The sequence below is a fragment of the Carassius auratus genome, chromosome 19 (genome assembly GCF_003368295.1).
Source record: "Carassius auratus strain Wakin chromosome 19, ASM336829v1, whole genome shotgun sequence".
NCBI classification, from domain to species: domain Eukaryota; kingdom Metazoa; phylum Chordata; class Actinopteri; order Cypriniformes; family Cyprinidae; genus Carassius; species Carassius auratus.
In genome coordinates, this window is record NC_039261.1 from 23,023,459 (window position 1) to 23,044,042 (window position 20,584).

The 20,584-nt window shown below is 37.6% G+C and overlaps 1 protein-coding gene across 1 annotated transcript in view; it reads left to right on the top strand.

Annotated features, from left to right (window-relative positions):
* Positions 1 to 20,584, top strand: part of LOC113119856 (nectin-2-like) — a 77,912-nt gene that overhangs the window by 43,797 nt on the left and 13,531 nt on the right. The window contains exons 2-6 of the mRNA XM_026289555.1: positions 11,331 to 11,440; positions 12,063 to 12,306; positions 14,387 to 14,680; positions 16,443 to 16,560; positions 18,680 to 18,828. Coding sequence (XP_026145340.1) covers positions 11,331 to 11,440; positions 12,063 to 12,306; positions 14,387 to 14,680; positions 16,443 to 16,560; positions 18,680 to 18,828 — 915 coding nt within the window. The remainder of the gene's footprint in view (positions 1 to 11,330; positions 11,441 to 12,062; positions 12,307 to 14,386; positions 14,681 to 16,442; positions 16,561 to 18,679; positions 18,829 to 20,584) is intronic.

Below are 20,584 nucleotides of genomic sequence, written 5' to 3' on the forward strand. Positions count from 1 at the left end.
CCTTCTCTTCCCCCTTCTACCTTCTACATAACGTCCTCAATTCTTCTTTATCTGTCTTTCTGGCTCCTTCAGTCCTTTCGTTGCCTCTTACCCACCTCTTTGCTCTTCTCTGTCACCCATGTCCAACTCTCTTGATTCTTTCGTCCATCAGTGTCCTTAATGGGTTCATGTTATGGGTGAAGTCTATCATCTGTGCAAGGCCCAAAATGAAATGTTTAGCCACATGTTTAATGGCTGGTAAACTTTACAAATGTACAGCTCTACTTTACAGATGACTTTTTTTTCAGTCAATACTATTATTCAATAATATGAAAACTGTAAAATGGTAGATTGTTGTTTGAAAACAGTAACTTAAAGCTGTTTAAAATAAGGCAGCAACAAAATATGGAAAATTGATGAAGGGGTAAAAAAAAGGAAATAAAAAAGGGGGTATGTATTTGTGATCGATTTTATAGATTTTTTATATGTTGGGTGTATTTTATAGTATTTGTGTTTTATAATAGATTTTTCATGATTTTGTAGATTTCTCTTTAATTGTGCACATCTCTTACATCAGAGACAGTCATTTATAATTTTTTTTAATAACACTTCTATTTCAGTCATGTAGCATCTTGCAGTTCCCAATAAAGTTAAACCAGCCAACTGGCAAGAACATTTTATTTGGCAGAGCCATTTTTTCTCTGAGTGGGTATTTGGCATTTGTTCATTTTGGACCCAGTTGATATATAAAATTTTTTATTATATTGTGCATTTTGAATCTTACTGGTCCTAAAAACAGACATTATTGTCTTCTCTATGTCTGTTTTACAATCTCTCCTCTCATCACTATCTCCTCGGGTCAGGTGCTGGCAGCATAAATGTTGCCTGTCAATAATTTAATAAGAGAGCTGTGCCTCCCCTCTTTCAAACAGTCATATCAATAATACATGGCTCACATGTAGAATAGGGTTGCTTGGCCAGCCTTTGCTTTTTGTGCTGAAAACAGCCGTGAGAATGTGTAGAATAAGTGGACGAATGCATGCAAGCTCGAAGAAAACAAGCTGCATGAGGGTTATAGGAAATAATTCATGTGGCGTGAGTGTAAAGACCGCATCCAGGGTTTGTATATGTGTGTGCGTGATTGTTTTTGTGAGCAGCAGGAGTACGCATACGTCTCTATATGAGAGGAGCATTTATCATGTAGTAATAAAGGCAGGAGGGCTTTTTGTCTCCATTTCAGGCACTCTCGCTAAGGAATGAAGTAATGGGCCCCTGCCGCACATGTGCACGAAAACAGACAGACACACACACATATGAACACCATCTCCTGGGGAAAAAAGATGGGGCCGTGACTGCTGTTGCTGCTGTTTGGCGTTCCTCTCAGGAGGATGGCAGACTGTAGAGTCTATCGCATGCATACACACACAAAAACAGCCATAATCTAGTGCACCCCAGACACTTCCAGTAGACAAACACATAACCTCTCATAACAAAACACGCACTTTAGATTATTCACACAAATGCACTGTGGGAAGACAGTTGGCGTGAATACAAACAAATATGCATGAAACGGTTTATAGAAAATAAATCTGATGTTACTTTAAATGCTGTGTGCATGTGATGCTTGTTGATTCTTCAGTGGGAACACGAGAGGAAAACCCAGTGAGCTGAGCATTTGAAGGCATCACAGTTGTGCTCCAGTCATGAGAGGAATTGCTTAGCCTTCTAGGACACCGTCTTTTGGGCAAAAACTAAATCGGTGTTGCATGTCCCTGCTGAGAAACATCTTTAACCAGTCGTGATTGGGCTTAGATGGTCTCCAAGCCTGGTCAAACTGGTTTGTTGGCTGGTTTTAGATGGGGTTTGGACACTTTTCAGCTAAGAGAACAGCTGGTTGTCCAGTTTGGCCCAACTAGGAGACCATCTCAAAATTAGGCTGTTTAATGTGTTTTTTTGTCAAGGGTATCCTTCACAGATCAGGCAATCCTGGTATACAATGCGACAAGCTAAGTGAAAAATATGATGGACGACTTGAGAGGAACGTTGATTTTACTCAATGTCATTCAGTACCTAAGTATCTATAAAATAGTTTAATCTATTACCTATTTGAGCCTATATTTGTGTGCACTGTAATGGATTTTCAGTTTTTCTGTAGGAAACAGTTTGCTATTCGAGTACTGAAGTGTTTACAACGTTATCCTCAAACTCTAGAGGACAACAGTGCCATTCTCTTTTTCAGGGATGTTGGTTCTTAAGTCTTTGTTTAAAGAGTTAAAAGATATGAACCAAACCAACTAGATATGAAGTGAATCATGACATTACAAACATTATAAAATCAGATAAAAACACAAATGTGCAAGACTGTGTACATAACAGTTTTCTCATGTTTTCAAGAGAAAGACTACAAAGAACTACAATCCCATAATGCATTGTGAATGACAATCGAATTAAAAACATCCAATAAATATAAAACAACTGCATTGAAGATGTTGATTTTTGCATATAGAAACATTTAGTTTAAACACAAATATTTAAATAGTTTGAGTGTGTATGAACTTTATTGGAGGAAATTTCTTGCAGAATCGTGGGTAATGTAGTTTCTCACCAGTAATTTCACCTATTAAATATAATTGTTTAGAAATTTGAAATAATGTGGACTTATGGCTTTAACAAAAGCAGTTACCATTAACAACAACCTAATGGCTCATAGATGGTCTGCCTTCAATGGATTAGAAGTTATTGTTAAAAATAAATTCCCCAAAGAAAAAAAACAATGGGATTTTTACTTTAGGAACCTGACTGCTGCTCTCTATAGGAATAAATGGTTAAGTCTCCTGGGCTCTTGTGGTTTACTAAGGTAGTCACTTATGAAAGTAGCTAACTTGGTTTTGGAACCATGTTAAAGTGTAGAAAAACTAGATATCATGGGAGGAGGAGGAGGAGATGAGAGTAGAACCGTGTGCCACTTAGCTGTATGGAAGCCTAATGGCAGACTTCCTGTTTGAGAGAGACGGGCTAGCCAAGCTGAGGATGAAAGGAGCAAACCTAACAGAAGATAAAAGAATGAACCCGAAAGTGAAGTGAAAGTGAAAAGAATCGAGAAATTGAGATGCAGGACAGAGATGCAGGTAGACAGGCATACGAATAGAGCAAAGACAGAGATGAAAGATGGAGGGATGCTTGAGAGGAAAACGCAAGGTGACCTTGAAAAAGGGGACGGGAGGGAGGAAAATAAGGATGCAGGAGATGTGATCAAGAAGGAGAAAAGATCTGCTTGATGTCTGAGAGGAAACAGGGTGAGGCGAACAGCTTTAGGCTGTGTGTGCACACACTCCGAGCTAGTGTTTCATGTCTGGATGAGGGTGTGTCCCCAGGTGTATGTGTGATAGGGTGTGTGTGTGTGTGTGTGAGAGACATGCAAACAGACTTATAAAGGATAGAAGATTACTAGGTAGTGAGAGACAGTCGAGGGAGTAAGGATGAGCAGAGGAATTTTTCACCATTTCACATTAAGCACAGTGAGAACTTCAGAGCTGTGAAGGATGGTCGAAATAAATAGAATAAAAAGAAAAGCACTAGCGAGGGAGAAATGAGGAATGTAGATAAGTGAACCCAGGCCACCTATACATAATTCCTCTCTCTGGCCATTTTGCTCCAATCACACAACCGGCACAGCTAATGGATCGAGAGAGGTGGATGTGTGTGTGCGCACTGTGCGGTGATCGGCACACACACATTCAAGGTCTTCTTTATTATGGCATAGATAGCGTCGTCGCGCCTGCAGGGAACGCGGAGGTCATTCGGTTCATGAGTGGGTATGCGTGCGTCTTCACACCCGGGTTATAACAAGCTCAGCTCACTGCTTTCCCATCACAGCCTGCCTTCAGACTGGAGTGGTGTAAGTTAGAGCCTCGTGTCCTCTTCCCTTCTGCTTGCACAGTGACCTTTTCCACCTCCGGGCCGTCCGGAGATTAAAGCTTATGATTTACCTCAGAACTGTTGGAAAGTATCTCACCTCGCATACTGTACACGTAGGCGACTGACGGCTCAGGATCCAGTCATTATTTTTCATTTCCTTCCTAAAGCACTGTACTTGTATTCCCATGTATGCCATAGGTTTGGTTTAAACATTGGTTGGAATCTATGGACTATTAAATGAACCACAGTACATTGTTACAGCTCATTGGTGGTTTTTGCTTTATGCAAGTGTTTGTGCAAGTGCGTTTCTTTTGGCCTTTAGCTTTTGTACACTTTTTATGTGTGTTTATTTTATACAGTGCAAGTAAATGCATTTTTAATGCGTTTAAATGCTATCTGATTGCATAAAATGATTTTAAATGCGGAGGCTCTGAATGTGGAGGAGGTTTTAAAATCAAGTTTTATTATCTGGATGCTGGCTTTGTTTTGTTTAATACGATCTAAATTTTAGAATATAAATATTGTTAAAGGGGTAAATATTTGTGGTGCATGCAGTATTTTTTGGTTTATATCATGCTATTATGTGTTGATATTGTAGTTTTAGTCTTATGATGGATTATGAATGATGCATCACAATAATTGCAATGTTGTATGAAAGTTTGAGCAGTATTTTTATTTTTTTAAAGACACTTTTGAATGGTAATGTATGTTTTAGATGCGTTTTCTGTGAGCCACAATTTTTTATTCCACAAGCAAATAGGACTAGTATCAGAGGGTTATTGGAATAGAGCTTGTTTATTAGTCATTAATACATTTTTCAAAAGTGAAATGCTTTTAATGCGTAGAAAATAACTGCGTGTCCTTTTAAGAAATCTCTTTTTATCGGATTCATTATAATAACTGAGAGGCTTCATCAGAGATTCAAACTTATAACGGTCACTCAGAGGGCGGGAAAATAACACTTCCTTGTGAAATTCCAAATAGCGTGCGGCTGCATGCCATTATGTCGCTCTCTCTCTAATTATTATGTAGCTGGCTTCCTCAATCCTAAGCATCTGTTAGCATCTTTGAGACTTTCACACATACACGCATGGAACGGACTCAAGGGCTGACGAGTACTTCTCTACAAATATTTACCTCCCTCAGAAACTGCTCGGCTCGACCCTCAGAGGTTCAAGTCGGCACATCCCTGTCTCGCATACGGCATCATGTGACGTGTGTAGATACAGAGAAGGACATCAGGTCGAAAAATTGAAGTTGTTGATAATGTGAGGAAGCTGATAATGTGTTAAGCTGTCTTGCAAATTAATACTTTTGACCAACAAAAGATACAGAAAGTTTTATTTTATCCATTTGTTCTTTTTTATTATTATTATTAAAAAAAACACTTGACCCTCTGTTATTTGCAGGTTTTTTTTAAATGTGAAAATAGGCAATATTGCAGTACAGGGTATTAATATTCATCTTTAGTCATTAATGTATTTTTGTATAAATTACAATCATATATTATGGTAGTTGGATATGTTATTTTAGAAATAACATCTCTGATCTTTTCATTGACAGCATAGAGCAAGCTAATGGTATTTTGGTAAACAGCTTCTTCCCTTTAAATGTGGTTAGTTTGTCATATGTGGTTAGTAAAGCACCTGACCTGAGGCTCACATGACTCTTTTCACGAGAAAAGGAGGTCTGCGAGAGGAAAAGCTGAGGCTTGCTGAGAGTAGATGTTGATAATGAAAGAAGTATTTAAAAACAGACACATTCTGGGTGTTTTGTCCTTGTCCGTTAAATTATTTCTGTTGTAAATGAAGACACTTTATATTCAAGGTAATATTGCTTTGCTTTGATAGCTCAAACCTCCAATATGTGTGTGTGTTTTTCCAAATGTAAAAAGTTCATGAGTTCCTTTTGTGGAACTCAAAAGAAGACATTCTGAAGATCATACCGGTGAATCCAGTGGAGACTGAAGCTTCTAAAATGCACCATAAAACCAAAATAAAAAAGCACTGTTTCAAATCATTCAAGTGATACAGTAACTTTGTAAGAGGAACGGATGGGAATCATATGCCAGTTATCACTGACAGTCTTGAAAATTGTCAACTGTTTGGTTACCAAGATTTTTCAGACTGTTGACATGCAAGTAAATTGTGACACAAATTCTATTTTTGGGTGAACTATCCTTTAAGAAATGATCTGATTAAAACAATTCAGGATTCCAGTAAAATCACGCCATGTTTATTTATATAGCATTGTCATATATTCCTAGTTTCAGCGTTGCTTTCAGTTAGAATTACACAGAATAAATACTTACTCATAGACATCTGACCTCAACGGATGGATTTCCACATTAGTGAAGGTGGAGCTCCAGAGCACACTTAACTATGATGTAATCGCCACGGACCAATGGAGGTATTTACCAGCTGAAACACACTCGAAAGTTATGCAAATATGGAATATATATGGAGAATTGATAATGAATACTCCATACTACTGATATACTCCATATATATATATATATATATATATATATATATATATATATATATATATATATATATATATATATATACACACACACCGTGTTAGATTTACAATATTATCAACTCTGCAAATGCAGTCGTCATATGGACCACTGTAATGATCCTTTAGTGGTGCTTTTTGAAGTTAGATGGCTTCATTCCACATTGGTTTCTTCTTTTTTTTAAATGTAATTACAATGATAGTGTGCAAAACCCCCAACGAGCAAAGATAGTTGTATGTAATGTCTTGAGGGTGTGTAAATAGTGACATAAAGACTAAATTGTCCTTTAAGGTTACACCTACATGTATAGCTCTCAATAAACATTAGTTAGTGTAAATAGTTGATGCCCTATGGCAGAATCTTCCCTGCGGTGCATATATATGTATATATTAATGAGGTCATCATCACACGTTATTCTACATAAGCACAGATGGGCTTTGCATTGAGTACATAAAGCAAGCTTATGTTCTTTTGTGAAATTGCTTGTTCCCCTTAAATGTGTTTGTGTCTTATTGAAGAGCCTGTTGCTGGCCTGCTTGTGTTCATTTTTCATCCTTAAGTAAAGCGTATCAGCAGCACGCAGACGGGCGACTGTTTCAGAGGTATTAAAACCAGTGCAAATAGTAGATCAGCACAGGAATATGAAGCGAAACACTTGAACACAAAGAGAGGCTGTAGAGCATGCTGTGTACGCATGCAAATGAGACAAGAGCTGATCCATGTTCGCTCTTCACCGCGTTGTTCTCCTTTTCTCTTTCTTTCTTTCGTTCTGAAATCCATGGCGTTCTTTCACTGACCCCATGAAAAACGAATGACTAAAGCATCGTACAACTACACACCACTCTATGACTCATTTGTTGATGTGTATGGAGGAAGAGAGAGAGGGAAATAGAGTTATGAGCCTGAGATAGAAGAAAGCAAAAGAAGAGCAAGCTGTGCGAGGTGAGTGAATAAATGCTTTGTGCTTCTGTTTCTTATTCTGTGGAGCTGGTCTGACAGGCCATTGTGTACCTTCAGGGAGAATTCTGCTAGACTGAGTCACATGCTGTTCCTGGTATAATGAAAACACACACTTCCTGACACTGAAGCCCTGGACACGGACATGCATCGAGCACACAGTGATATGGGAAACTCGTTTAAATACTTCCATCCTTGTGTGATTGACACCTTAAATGGAGATGAAATGTAAATACCCACAATAGATGCATTAGTCGAACATTGTTTGTCAAATAGAAATAACGAGCAATACTTGTTGACCGAGATTTCTATTAAGAAGGTTTAGATGGACGTGAATGTATATAAAAATAGTAAATAATTATTCTGACACAAAACACGTAATAACATACTATATTTTTCCTTTTCCTTTTTTTAAAATTAATTTTTACACGTCATATCAAATAGTCATTCTCTTGTCTCCTAACCAAAACTGCATTTGTGATCAAAAATGTAGTGAAAATATTATTGTGAAACAGGATATTAGCATTTAAAATAGCAATTTTCTAATGGAATACATATTTAAAAGTAATTTTTTTTGATGCAAAGTTATTGTACATGAATGCATTTTTAAAAAAAATATGTGTAAGCTCGATTTTGTGCTTTGTAAATGTGTGCATTATTGTGACAAATATAAACATCATCAGAAAGCTTAATGGGGCGTGTATAGACGAATCTGTGCCTTTAAACCACATGTGGTGTTATTCAGGTAATTGAGCTAGTAATAAACATGTCAGTAGCTACCTACTGGCCCAGCAAGATTTTCTTCTAACTGTTGCACTGTGTTGGCAGTTGACAGTGTTGACTTGATAAAAATGAAATACAGCACTATAGCCTCACTAAAAATATGTTTGTACCACAATGATGACTTAACAAACCTTTTGCATTTTGGAAAATGTTCACATGTAGAGATGACAGTGTTGTCAAAACAATTGCCTGTTCACACAGATCTGCAAAAAATCATGCCAGGCCACTAGTTGGCGATGCCACTTTATGAAGAAACTTGTTCAGTCAGTCTATACTTTAGGAACACACAAGTTTTAAAAATTAACATTTTTGCTTATTCAGTTCCCAAATTTGCATTTTTGTAGTTGACAAGGACACAATAATGCTATTATTTTAGAAAACTTTCACTTTGAAACCCATTTTCAAACGTAAATGAGTGGCCAAAACGCATAACGCTTCCATTTCAATGATCTCCCAAGTTAATGATCAATACCTGCACTTTTGATGTGTTTTTAAGTTGCAATATAAATTGCATTTTGACACAATCATGCATTGAAATCAAGCTTGTGTCATAGAGCCTCCGGTACTTTTTAATGGTGAGCGTGATTTCACGAAGTACAACATGTTCCTGGAACAACATCCTGTCAATTCTGGAACAACATTCCTATCAACCAATCAGAATTGAGATATAACTTTTCAGGAAATACCTGTTTTAGGCTTACAGGTGCTTATACACCCTTATTAGTCAGCTATCATTTCCAACTGATTTTAGGAATGAATTATGGGTAGGGTTAGGTTTAGGGGTAGGGATTGGGTTAAGTCTATTTTTGGACAGTAATGTTGATCTAGGATCATCAAAAGATGTTGATCCAGGACCATGTCTTACTTGGCAAAATCACGGTGACCACATTTAGTACACACACATTAGTGTGCAGTATAAGTATTTGGCATCCTCTACAGTGTGTCACATACTCTTCAGTCAGTGTTGGCTACTAGATCTGATTTATAGGAGGCTTGCCATCCTGAGGTCAAATCGATTTAATGCCTTTGTGGAACATAAACAGAGTTAGATCTTTTCATTGTGGTGAAGCGTAAGAGGACAATGCCTTTGTATTCGAGGGTATGCATTTCTATGACCGAATCAAGCTCTGTTTATGTATGATTTTATGTTGCTGCAACCCTTCATTTGATGGATTTAATCCTCTCCGGGGTGCATGCAATTTGAGGTCTGTGTTTGGAGTGTTTGAGCATGCTGATGCATCTGTAGCTTGTCAAGAGCAGCTGTTTCGTGAATGTGTGTGTGTGTGTTTGAGCACTGAGCCATTCCTTATTCCATCAGTATATATGGAGCAGCTCTCATGCTGCTCGCTGGCCTTTGACTCCTGGAGCTCTGAGCTGGAGGACTCTCGCTTCTGTCTCCGCAGGAGCTCGCTGGAGTCGGCCGAGGAGCCCAGCCAAAGCACAGATTGTTTATTTTACCCTGCCTTTGTGTATGGCTGAGTGAGAAAATGTGAAAGCAGAAAGCAAGCGAGTGAGTTTTGAAGAACTTTGTGGCCTTGCATAAGCGAATGCTGTGCTGACACAAAGATCACTGTTTGGGATCAACGTTTTCAAAAGAGGAAGTATTTCTTTGAAAGCGTCATGATTTGCACCGCAATGCAGTTGGCATTTATCATCAGTGTGAACAGATATAGTATCACAGGTTTGTTTTTGTAGCACTAATAAATGTAGAGGTATTTTATTTTCTAGGCTTTAACCTCCTGTTATAATATAATGATCACTTGAATGTTTTGTTCAAGGACGAGATACAGTTTTAAAAGCAGCATAAACATTATTTTGATGATTTTTTTTTAGTTATTTATGCACTTAATTACGTCCAAGTGAAGTGTGTAATGTAATTTTCAGTTTGCAGAATCCATCTGTTATGTGCTGAGAGATGTGTTTGGCGCTGATGCTGAGAAAGTTTCCACTAATTATATCGCACACAAGCAAAAACAATTAAGATTCCTTTCAGACTAAAATGAGGCCTTGAACACATAATAGAGATCTAAATGAGTCTTTTATCCCCCCAAAAAGGAGAAAGATAGTCAAGGGTATATGTAGTAAAATCTTTACTGATTTTTATGAGGTAAACATAATAACTTTTATGTTGTTAGTAATATTTCAAGATGAACACTTAGGTGCAACTTAGGTTTACGACTTTCCTTGCATACATTGTTTAATTTTACATTAAAGCTATCATTTTTGGGCCAATAACTATGAGCAGATGCACCAAATTGCATTTTTATGCAATGTCATACTAAAGCCTGATGTATCAATTATACTATTTTTGGTAAAACTTTATTTTAGTGGCCAATTCTCTCTATTACGTAGTTGCTTGTTAGCATGTCTATTTTTAACATATAAGTTGTTTATTAGTACTTATAAAGCACTTATTCTGCATGACCATATTCTACATTCCTAATTTTACCCCAAACCAAAACTTAAAAACTACCTTACTAACTATTAATAAGCAGCAAATTGGGAGTTTATTGAGGCAAAATCATAGTTAATGGTTTGTTAATAGCAAGAATTGGACCATAAAATAACAAAAAATTCAATTTTTGTTTACAATTATCTTTTTGTTAAGCTTCAACAAACCATTCCATTAAAAAAAATCGGACTTATTTCAGGCTTTACTGGGTTAATACATGTTCCTGGTCTTATTATCATCAATTAATTATATCAGATATTGAATCAAGTGCAATCCTACAAGTTTCCTCGAATATCCTGTTTCACTTGGGAATGTTGCATTGTGGGAGTAAAACGTTTCATATTGATTTTAATAATGCTTCTCATCCAGATGCATTTGTTCAGCCCAACTCTGATCCATATCCGTGCTCGTGTAGATTGATGCTGCGTTGATGAGGGAGCTCAAAGTTGTGCTTTTTCTTCTTCTTTAATTATGGGCAATCAAAGCAGGATAAGTCTCATGCTGAGACAGTCTGCACATTCAGTCGACAGATATGAAGCCACTGCGCTCTAATCAGTCTGAGACTGCTCTGTTTCCCAGAGGAAGCTCAGGCCCAGGAATATAACGCCACTCACTTTGGTGTGTTTGGTATTAGCCTGACGTCTGGGTTTCATTTGAGTAATTTTGATGGAGGCTGTGATACCAGGCTGTTCTAATGTCTCCCTCTGTCCTCTTTTGCAGCAGTCTGGAGTCAGCGCGTTCGAGTGGAACCAGAAGTCACTGCGTATCCTAATGGATCTGTCAATCTGCGCTGTCAGTTCATCGACAGTGGAACCACCAAACTCACACAGGTGAGACCAGACTTTCTTGATTAGGTCCAAGTCTCAGAAATTCCTTTTTTTGGTATATGAATACGTTTGGGTTTATGAAATATTCAAAGGTTTGGGGTTTTAAGAATCTTAAAAGTCTCTTGTGCTCATCAAGGCTGCAGTAATTTGGTCAGAAATACAGTAGAAACAACTGTACTCTGTTTGAATATATTTTAACATCAATTTTTATGCATGTAATGCAAAGCTGAATTTTCAGTCTTCATTGTCACATTCTACCAAAAAGATGATGGCTTAATATACTGTTGCACAAGGCAGTGAGTTTGATTATACTTGATTATACTATTTCTAAACTGATGATTTCAAGGTTATCAGCAGTTATGAATAGAATCCATCTGCTTGATTAAGATACTTGGGTTACATTTAAATATACAGAGATCTCAGCTACAGAATTCAGGGCTTAGATGAAAACGAATGATTTGCAACCTGTAGTTGTTGAACAAATGTAAGTAATAGTGACAGTTCAGCACAGGCCCAATAGTTGTGCAGTGTTTCCTTCATCAATCTAGTTTAGTGGATCGCAGGATGCTGCATGTAAAACCAATGCCGTGCGTGGATTGATTTCCTCTTTCTTTCTGATTTGCAGGTTTCGTGGATGTTTGAGCGTGTGGAGGGTGATAGGCACAACATTGCTGTGTACCACCCTATGTATGGAGCCAGTTTCCCTAATAAAGACTTTGAGGGCCGAGTATCGTTCACTCAGGGCTCCCTGGAGAACCCCTCCATTAAGATCAGCAAACTGAAGATGGCTGATGCTGGCAAGTACATCTGCGAGTACGCCACTTACCCCAGTGGAAACGAGCAGGGGACTACCTCTCTTATCATGCTGGGTAAGGAACACACTTGTTTAATTATAGACCCGCCTCTAGGGCTGCAGATAGTGGCTAAACCATTGATCGGGGTTAGTTTCCTCAAATATTTAATTGCCTTTTAAATTGTAGTTTTTTACATGAAATCAGAATTATTGCACTTTCATATAAGCACAAATCAAGAAAACATCAACATGCATAGTTTGCTTTTAGATTTAGGTGTAAACAGCGGTGTCAAAACCTGTCTGTATTGCTTTTTTATGTCAGTAGAGATGGCTAAACTGCAGCTAGCATGTTTGCTGGTGTTTTTTTTTAGTATTGCAGAGAGAGCACAAACGCATGGGTGCCAGGTTGGGAGGATTACGTAAACCACTTGGCAGAAAATGTATTGTTTTCGAGCATCATAACAATAAAAGTTTAATGCAGCTTTAATTTGTTTCCCTACATTAACAATGTGTTCTGTTTTTTATGGGCAAAGAAAAATAATGACTGTCAAACATTTTTACTATGATTCACAGAAAGTAGAAAAAAGTTACATTTAAAGGAGAATTTTACTTGCATTTCTTTTTATGTTTATCAAATCCAAATTAATTTAATGTGCACATTAAAATAGGACGTCTCGTATTTGATCCATTGTTTATTGATTGTGGGATTCGAACTCTTAAAATTTGCCAACTGCAACCATGAAAGCTTCTGGAAGCTTGTTACCAGTACAAAATGCAATGAAAAGTGTTCAGGATAATTAACCAGCAGGCCAATATGGCAAACGATTATGCTAAGCAGAAATCATGATCACAGTAATAACAATAGTGATATGGAAGCATGTAAAATGATAAATGATGACTCAAACTAATCACTGAATCAGAGTAATTTGAAGAAAAAGAACTGATTTGTGGAAATGAATCAAACTTTACGATTGCTATTAATGCCGATGAGGTTCAAATCAGAGATGCTCTTAAAATAGCTCTGCTCCTACGCTCGTGAGTCTTGATATGAGCAGGGAGCGTGAAATTAGCCTACTGGCACAGTCTTTAGGAAACCTAATGGCCAAATAATAAGCGCATTAAAACCAAAGCAATATTTACAATCATTGCAACTTTAATATTAACAACAAAAAATCTAATGGAGGACAAACCTTAAGGTTGATGTTCAGACTGAAATGTTAGGAGTGCGCAGACAGAGAGCTGGGCTAAACTACATTAGCTTTACTCACAGTAGTGCTTCTGCTGTCTGCTTTAACACTAATGTCGCCTATTAGCCTGATTCATCATTTGAATGACCAAGCTAATGCTATCATCAGAGACAGGTCAGTGTTTATCAGTGTTGGCTGTGTTCAAGCGGCTCGCTCTGTTTGTCTTTCACAGTTTACTCCCGAGTACACAAAGTAACACATTAACTCAGACCTCTCTCTTTAAGTTGATCGGTAACTCTTGCTTTAAACTCTGTTTGGACATGCTTCTTCAGAAGTTAGAGAGAGAGTGTGTGTGTGTGTGTGTGTGTGTGTGTGTGTGTAAGAATGAATGAATGAATAACCCGTCACTGATATTTGATCATGTTATTTATATGCACTGCTATATAACAATTCTTAGTGATAAAAATGGCACGTATAGTGTCTTATTTCATTTCAATTCAGCTGGGGGTTTTTCTCCAGTTGTTTTATGAAATTTAGTTCATTTTCGTTAAGTCTCATGAAAAGATTCTACTCGGTTCTGTGATTAAAATATTTTGGTATAATGAGCGTCCCAGATTGTCCCAGGCATCTGGTTTCCTTCATAAGTGTGCTAGTTTCCTGCCTCTCGTATCACTCTGTGCTCTTTCTTCTCCAGTAATCCATCAATATTTCATGTCCATTTACTTTTGAAGTAGCTGTGTAATAAGTGGCTCTGTAGAATGTTTAAAACATCCTGTCAATGTGTTTTTTTCCAATAATGCTGACTGTATATTATTCCATTAATAGAAGCCAATAACAGGCGTGAGTACTGAGCAGCTTTGCTGTGTGTCTTTTAACTCAAGGCCCACTTGATTGATTTCAAAAGAAAAAGAAAAGACTGTTGAAAAGCAAAGCATTGTGGTAAAGCTTTGATTTTTTTTCCTCCATCAGCCAGACCCAAAAACTCTGCCACCGCTGTCCCGGTGCAGGCCGGCTCTTCTGAGGTGGTCGTGGCCAGATGTGAAGCTGCCCAAGGAAAACCAGAGGCCACAATCTCCTGGAGCACAGGCGTTGCTGGCCGCTATAATGACACTGCAGTGCCCGAGAGCGACGGGACGGTCACCGTGAAGAGCGAGTATCGGATGATCCCGACCCCGGCTGAAAACGGGAAAGAAATCACCTGCGTGGTGAACCAGAGGACGCAGAACGAACCCAATTCCTTCCCACTGAAGCTGGTGGTGCAGTGTAAGATTCACACACACACACACACTGCGAGGAGTAGTTATTAAAGAAAGTCAGTCTAAATCCATGCTTGCTTCTGTGGAACACAAAGAGTGACTTTCTGAAGAAAACCCTGGCTGGTCTTTTCAGTATAATAAAAATAGGGGCCTTTTAGGGCTGTCAAGCTCTAAAATAGCAAAATAAAGATAAGTAGCAATGAATAATAAACATTTTGAATGAGATCTTTCCATTTGACTTTGATCCAGTTCATAAATCACTGCTGCCTTTCCCAAAATCATTTCAAGCAAAGTAGATTGTAGAGACCACTGCTGTTCTCTCAGTATAATTGAGATACTGTTAGTTTTTATTAATTGTAAATGTTTTATTTTTATTTGTTTTCATTTTTGAATGTAAAGTTTTAATAATTAATAGTATATATTTTTGTATTAATAATTGCTGCTGTTTTTTTTTTTTTTTTTTTTACATTTTTACATTTTTTTGCTTGTTTGTAAATTTATTTATGATTTTTATGAATTTGTATTATTTTTTAGTCATTGTAGTACATCAATAGTAGTATAGTACATTAATGCAAATAAATTAAATTGTAAGTTTTTAATTTTTTTATGTTTCATTTCAATTAATCTTTACTGTTAATTATTATTATTTTGAATTAGTTTAATTTATAAATGCATATATTTTCCACTTTCAATTGCAAAGTTTTGATAATTGTTTTTATCAATAACTGTTTTTATTTTTATATTCTGTTTTCAAAGTTTTATATTTTTTGTCATTTTTATTATTACTTTATTTATTTTAGTTATTGTAGTATGTCAGGTTCAACTAATGTAAATATAAATTGAAAGTTTATTTTTTTCAATGTTTTATTCTGTTATAATTTTAAGTTAAAATGTATTTAGTTTAAGTAAAAATGTTAAGTTTTAGTAAGCGCTCATAAACCTGGTGCCAGTAGTTTTTACGATCCGCAGTGCTTTTAGGAGCACAGCCCTGGTCTGAATGATTGGTTTGTGATCTCTTTCACTCTCTCAGTGATCCTGTCCTGCCGGTTAGTACTTCACTGGAGGGGAAGATTATCAATCAATAATCGACTCAGATCTTCCTCCGTTACTCACCGTGCTACCGTGTGACTTCTCAAGACTTTTATGCTGCTGTTGTGTCCTTTTTATAGCTTGAAAGCTTCAGTTCGCACTCGTTGTACTGTAACTGAAAAGAAAAGCACACCAGCAGATTATTCAAAACTTCTCTTGTAAAGTTTCTCACAAGAATGAACGTCATACTATTTTGGAACGACACGAAAGTGAGTGAACAAGGATAGAATTGTAATTTCTGGCCGAACTAATCCTTTGAAGAAGTTCTCAGTGACACACACGTGAACTCATAATCCTCCCGTATCATTCTCCCTCCACCTTCATCAAAAAATGCATTTAAGCATCTCTGCCTCACATGTCAGCTTCAACACATTGTTCACAATTTTTTTTTTTTATGAGGCTATTTACAGAGTGTTTGAGGTGTCTGTGTTCGCATTGCTGAGCTGGAATGTTTGAGGATGTCAGAGATTTGCAACTTCACCGTTTCCTTTTATAAGCGTCCCTGTTTGGAACATCCTCACCTCTTGCATTTCTCCAGCGTGTCGAAGCACTTTGAGAGTTTACAGGGCAGCAGAGCTGTATCTTCTTCTCTCCCCACCCATGAACACAGATAACCAGCCTCTGAACTGTGCTTTCAGTGCAGGATTTACAGATGGATGTCTCTCTCTCTTTCTCTCTAGATCCACCCACTGTGACAATAGAAGGCTACGACAGTAACTGGTATATGGGTCGGACTGATGTGGTTTTGACCTGCCAAGCTGATGCCAATCCAGCACCCACCGAAGTTACCTGGAGAGCGTGAGTTCCTCTATAATAAACCTTAAGCAATAGTTGAATCATTTATGCATCCAAACCTATATGATTTTTTATTTTGGTGGAACGTAATAAGAATTGAAGGATATGCACATTTAAATAAGATTTTGATGTCACGTTTATCTCATGACTCACAGTGCCAGGGTTGAATAAGCTGCATAAAAGCTGACAAAAGCACAAAATAAAAACACAAAAGCTGTTCAAGAGCTATGATGCAGAGAAATACATTCAAATAATAGCTTAAATTATGGTTTGTTCCTCATGCATCGCTATAATACTGTAACTTAACAAGAGAAAGAATAGAGCAAACAAGTTTTTTTTTCATTTTCAATTGTAGACCACTGTTATAAAGACTAAAGAAAGTCTCACCAACTCCTCATTAATTTGATTAAAAATAAAAACAGCAAGATGGATAGATAGATATAGATATACCTGCACATTCTGCTAAATACTTCCTTCTATTAAAGAAAGAAACACATTCTGTTTATTATTATGACAGAATTTGCTCAAAAAGGGAAGGAAACAATACAGCCATTTTTCATCCTGTTTTCATTAGCATTATTATTCATTTAGTCTGAAGAGAATCCATATTTTATATTTATATTTATGTGCTGTTGTTCCATCTCTTATATGACCAAACAAAGTCAGCTATGGCTAACAACAGCTCAGCTAATTGGCTGTGAATTGAGGAAGCATCTCTGCCTTCGGTAGAAAGCAGCAGCAGCCTATTAACGCTTCACTGGTTCAACTTCATTTTCTCACCAAAACAAAGAAGAACATAAATCGATACAGATCGAGAAACAACATTTATTAGCAAGACTTAGTGGGTGAAAGACACTTGGATGCAGCAGTTTGATTGCTGGGTTTGAAGTTGCTTGACAAATATGCAACACTTAGGGATTTTTCTTGCACTTTTCCAAATGGAGTAGGCCTAATTATAATGGTGTGCGTTAAAGTGTAATAAACACACACACACACACACACACACACACACAAGCAGTCATTATTTTTCCACCATGTATAACACTAGCTAATTCTCAAAACATGCTTAGCGATATATTTAGAGATATATGGTGCATTTTTTGTTAACAAGGTGAAGTTTCGCTTAGAAGGGGAATAAATATTTTGTTAGTATTTACATGAATTCTATAAATAAATATTGAACAGCTAGTGACTGCACTAGTGATTTATTTGCATTTAATGCATTTGCACAGCTGCAAAGTTCTTACAGATGTATTCTTTATCAGTCATTTCTTACACTGTGAAATTAAGTACATTATATAATCACTTTCACCTCGATCTTTGGCCTCCTTTTTATATGTTGATCTGGGTTCCTAACAACACATGCTAAAAGCAATAAGTGAAATCTAAATTGAATAATCTACTTGTAATGTAATCAAATAAAAGTAAATTAGAAACAAATGATAAAATGACTTAGATTAATACTTTAACTTAGCCTTCTGTTTAAACATTACATCAGTGGAAAGCAATTTCATCAATCAAGACCGACTGATTAAATATTAACACTTTCATTACTAGTGTTTTTTTCTATTCACTGACAGCATTTTCATACAATTTTCACAGTTCCCAGAATATTTTGTATTATGAATATCCGAACATGCAATATGTCATAGACTGAACAAAGCCTCTGCTTTAAAAAAAGGTTTTTGTGGCTAAGTTTAATGAACGATAGCAACAGAAAATCATGTTTTTGTCAAATACTATGTCCGGAGTGATGATCGGAGCATAGATGGAGAAGATTGCTTTGCTCAACACTCCCAAAGCTGACACAGTCCCAAACCACTTCCTGGGTCGATATGTCTTCTGATAACATTAGGCAGTTTAGATGTATGTGTTGTTTAATGTTTGATTACTGCATTATTTTTTTACACATATGCATCATGCTTACAAATGTGACCGCTTGTGTTTTTTGATCCTGATGTTCATTACTCTTTCAGAAGATTGGGTAATAACACAGAATGCTGGAAAATGGCAGGAAAAGAGTTAAAACCTGATTCCTAGTCTTAAAACTAGACAACAGTTAAGCCAGCATGGTTTCAAAAACTAGCTACAAATCCTCTTTTCTCTGTCGATGGTTCTTCAGGGCATCGGGTCAGTTGCCGCCTTCGGTACAAGTGGATCAAAACCGGCTGCTGGTGAGGAAGGTGGACGAAACGGTGAACACCACTTTTGTGTGTGAGGTGAAGAACAGTCTGGGATCTGGCAAGAAAGAGCTGGTCGTCATGGTCATCGGTGAGTAAAGCAATGCAGGAATGACACATGCACTACTGATGCACACAGTCAGTACACTTTCAGCTCTACAGCGTCCAAACCAGGCATGCTCGAGTGGAGCTGAAGCATTCGTGCCTGGTTTGGACACGGTGTTGCACGCCACCTCCCTCACACTTAGAAAAACACACACAACATGGGAAAATGGTTTCTTCTTACTACTACAGTTTCATGTACGCTTCTCTAATGTGGGTGGCCTTCAGAAGCCAGACTCTTACTTGGTGGTTGGGTTTCTAGTTGGCCTGCCAAACCCAATTTTGTGTGATTTTCTCCAGAAGTCTTTGTTCTATGTGGGGTCACTTGGTGTGAGCCAGTTTGCCGGGTTGCTTTTGATTTCTTTTTTCCACTTGTTTTCTTTTCCCTCTTCACCATACCTATTAGCACCGTTCTGTTGTTTCTTTAACCTCTCTTAACAGAAAAAGAAAACGGGTTGCTATTCTTCTTTTCCTCTCAGTTCCTGTGCATGGGTTTCTTTTTTTCTTTTTCCTAATGCTTTGCGCCGGAACTCACTCTGACAGACATTTTGTATAATAGCCGATACGCAAGACCGTCTTGATGGTGCATTTGTTGAAACGATACCCATTTTCGATCAGCCACAGAGCGGCTGCTTGGCTAAATGGACACGTTGTAGGCCCACGAGCCACTGTGCTTTTGACACTTTCTTATGCCAAGGAAAGCGCAAGAGCCGCATTTAGAAATCCGTGGGAACCCTTTTGGAAATTTCAGTTGTCTTGTGGGAGAACAAAGGCTCTTTGTAGGCGCTCTGTAGCAAGCAAGTGTGGGATGTTGTTCTCTCTCACATCACTGTTATAGGGGAGAGTTTTAACACTGTCGTAAGGATGCCTTGTGCTTAAAGAAACATTCACGTCCAATCATGTCTTGATGCATTCAGCGCTGACGCACATAACAGTGGATTGTCATTGCATTGACATTGATTTTGTTTGCGTGATGTTTTGCACCGTCTTGATTAAAAGGCCAGTGATTTCCATGCTGGTGGAGGTTGGGTTCTGCTGGTTCGTACTGGTCAAACAGGTCTTTTCATCACGGTAGGAGAACTGTTTGGTGTGTGTGACAGAATTATATATGATCGAATTTGAGTGAAATGTGCCTGTGGCAGAGAATTACTCATCAGTATGTGTAATCTTTAATACTTTTCTTTAATACACAGAGTAATTTAGTACTTGAGACACTGATGATCAATCATGAAAACCCTGCTGAAAAACAAGCTGCTTAAACCAGCCTAAAGTAGAGACTGATTTCAGAAGGTCTAGCTGCTCTCCCAACACTGCAAACTGATGTTTATCTGCTCCATCTAAATCACCTCCCTCTCTGACCATCTGAAAAGTATAATAAAAAACCATCAAAATCATCAAAATTGACCAATTTAACCAGCCTGGCCTGGGTAGCTAAACCTTGTCTGGTTTAAATTAGTGTAGAATGGTCATGATGGTGTTTCGCTGGTTGGTCTAGCCAAGCTTGCCCTGAAAAGTGTCCGAAACCCCTCTTAGACTATTCAAACTGACCAAGAAATTCACAGACCTCTCCTTTTTTTCTTTTTTCTTTGCACGTGACTGCAATCTTGAAACCCCTACTGAAAAAAAACCTTAAAGAGTTCAAGGCTTTCTTTTTTTTTCAGTTTACCCATCTGTTGTTTGTACTGGTCTTGTGCTGCGCCGTGTGTATTTCAATTAAGTCATTAAGTCCGATTAAGCAGGGCCTA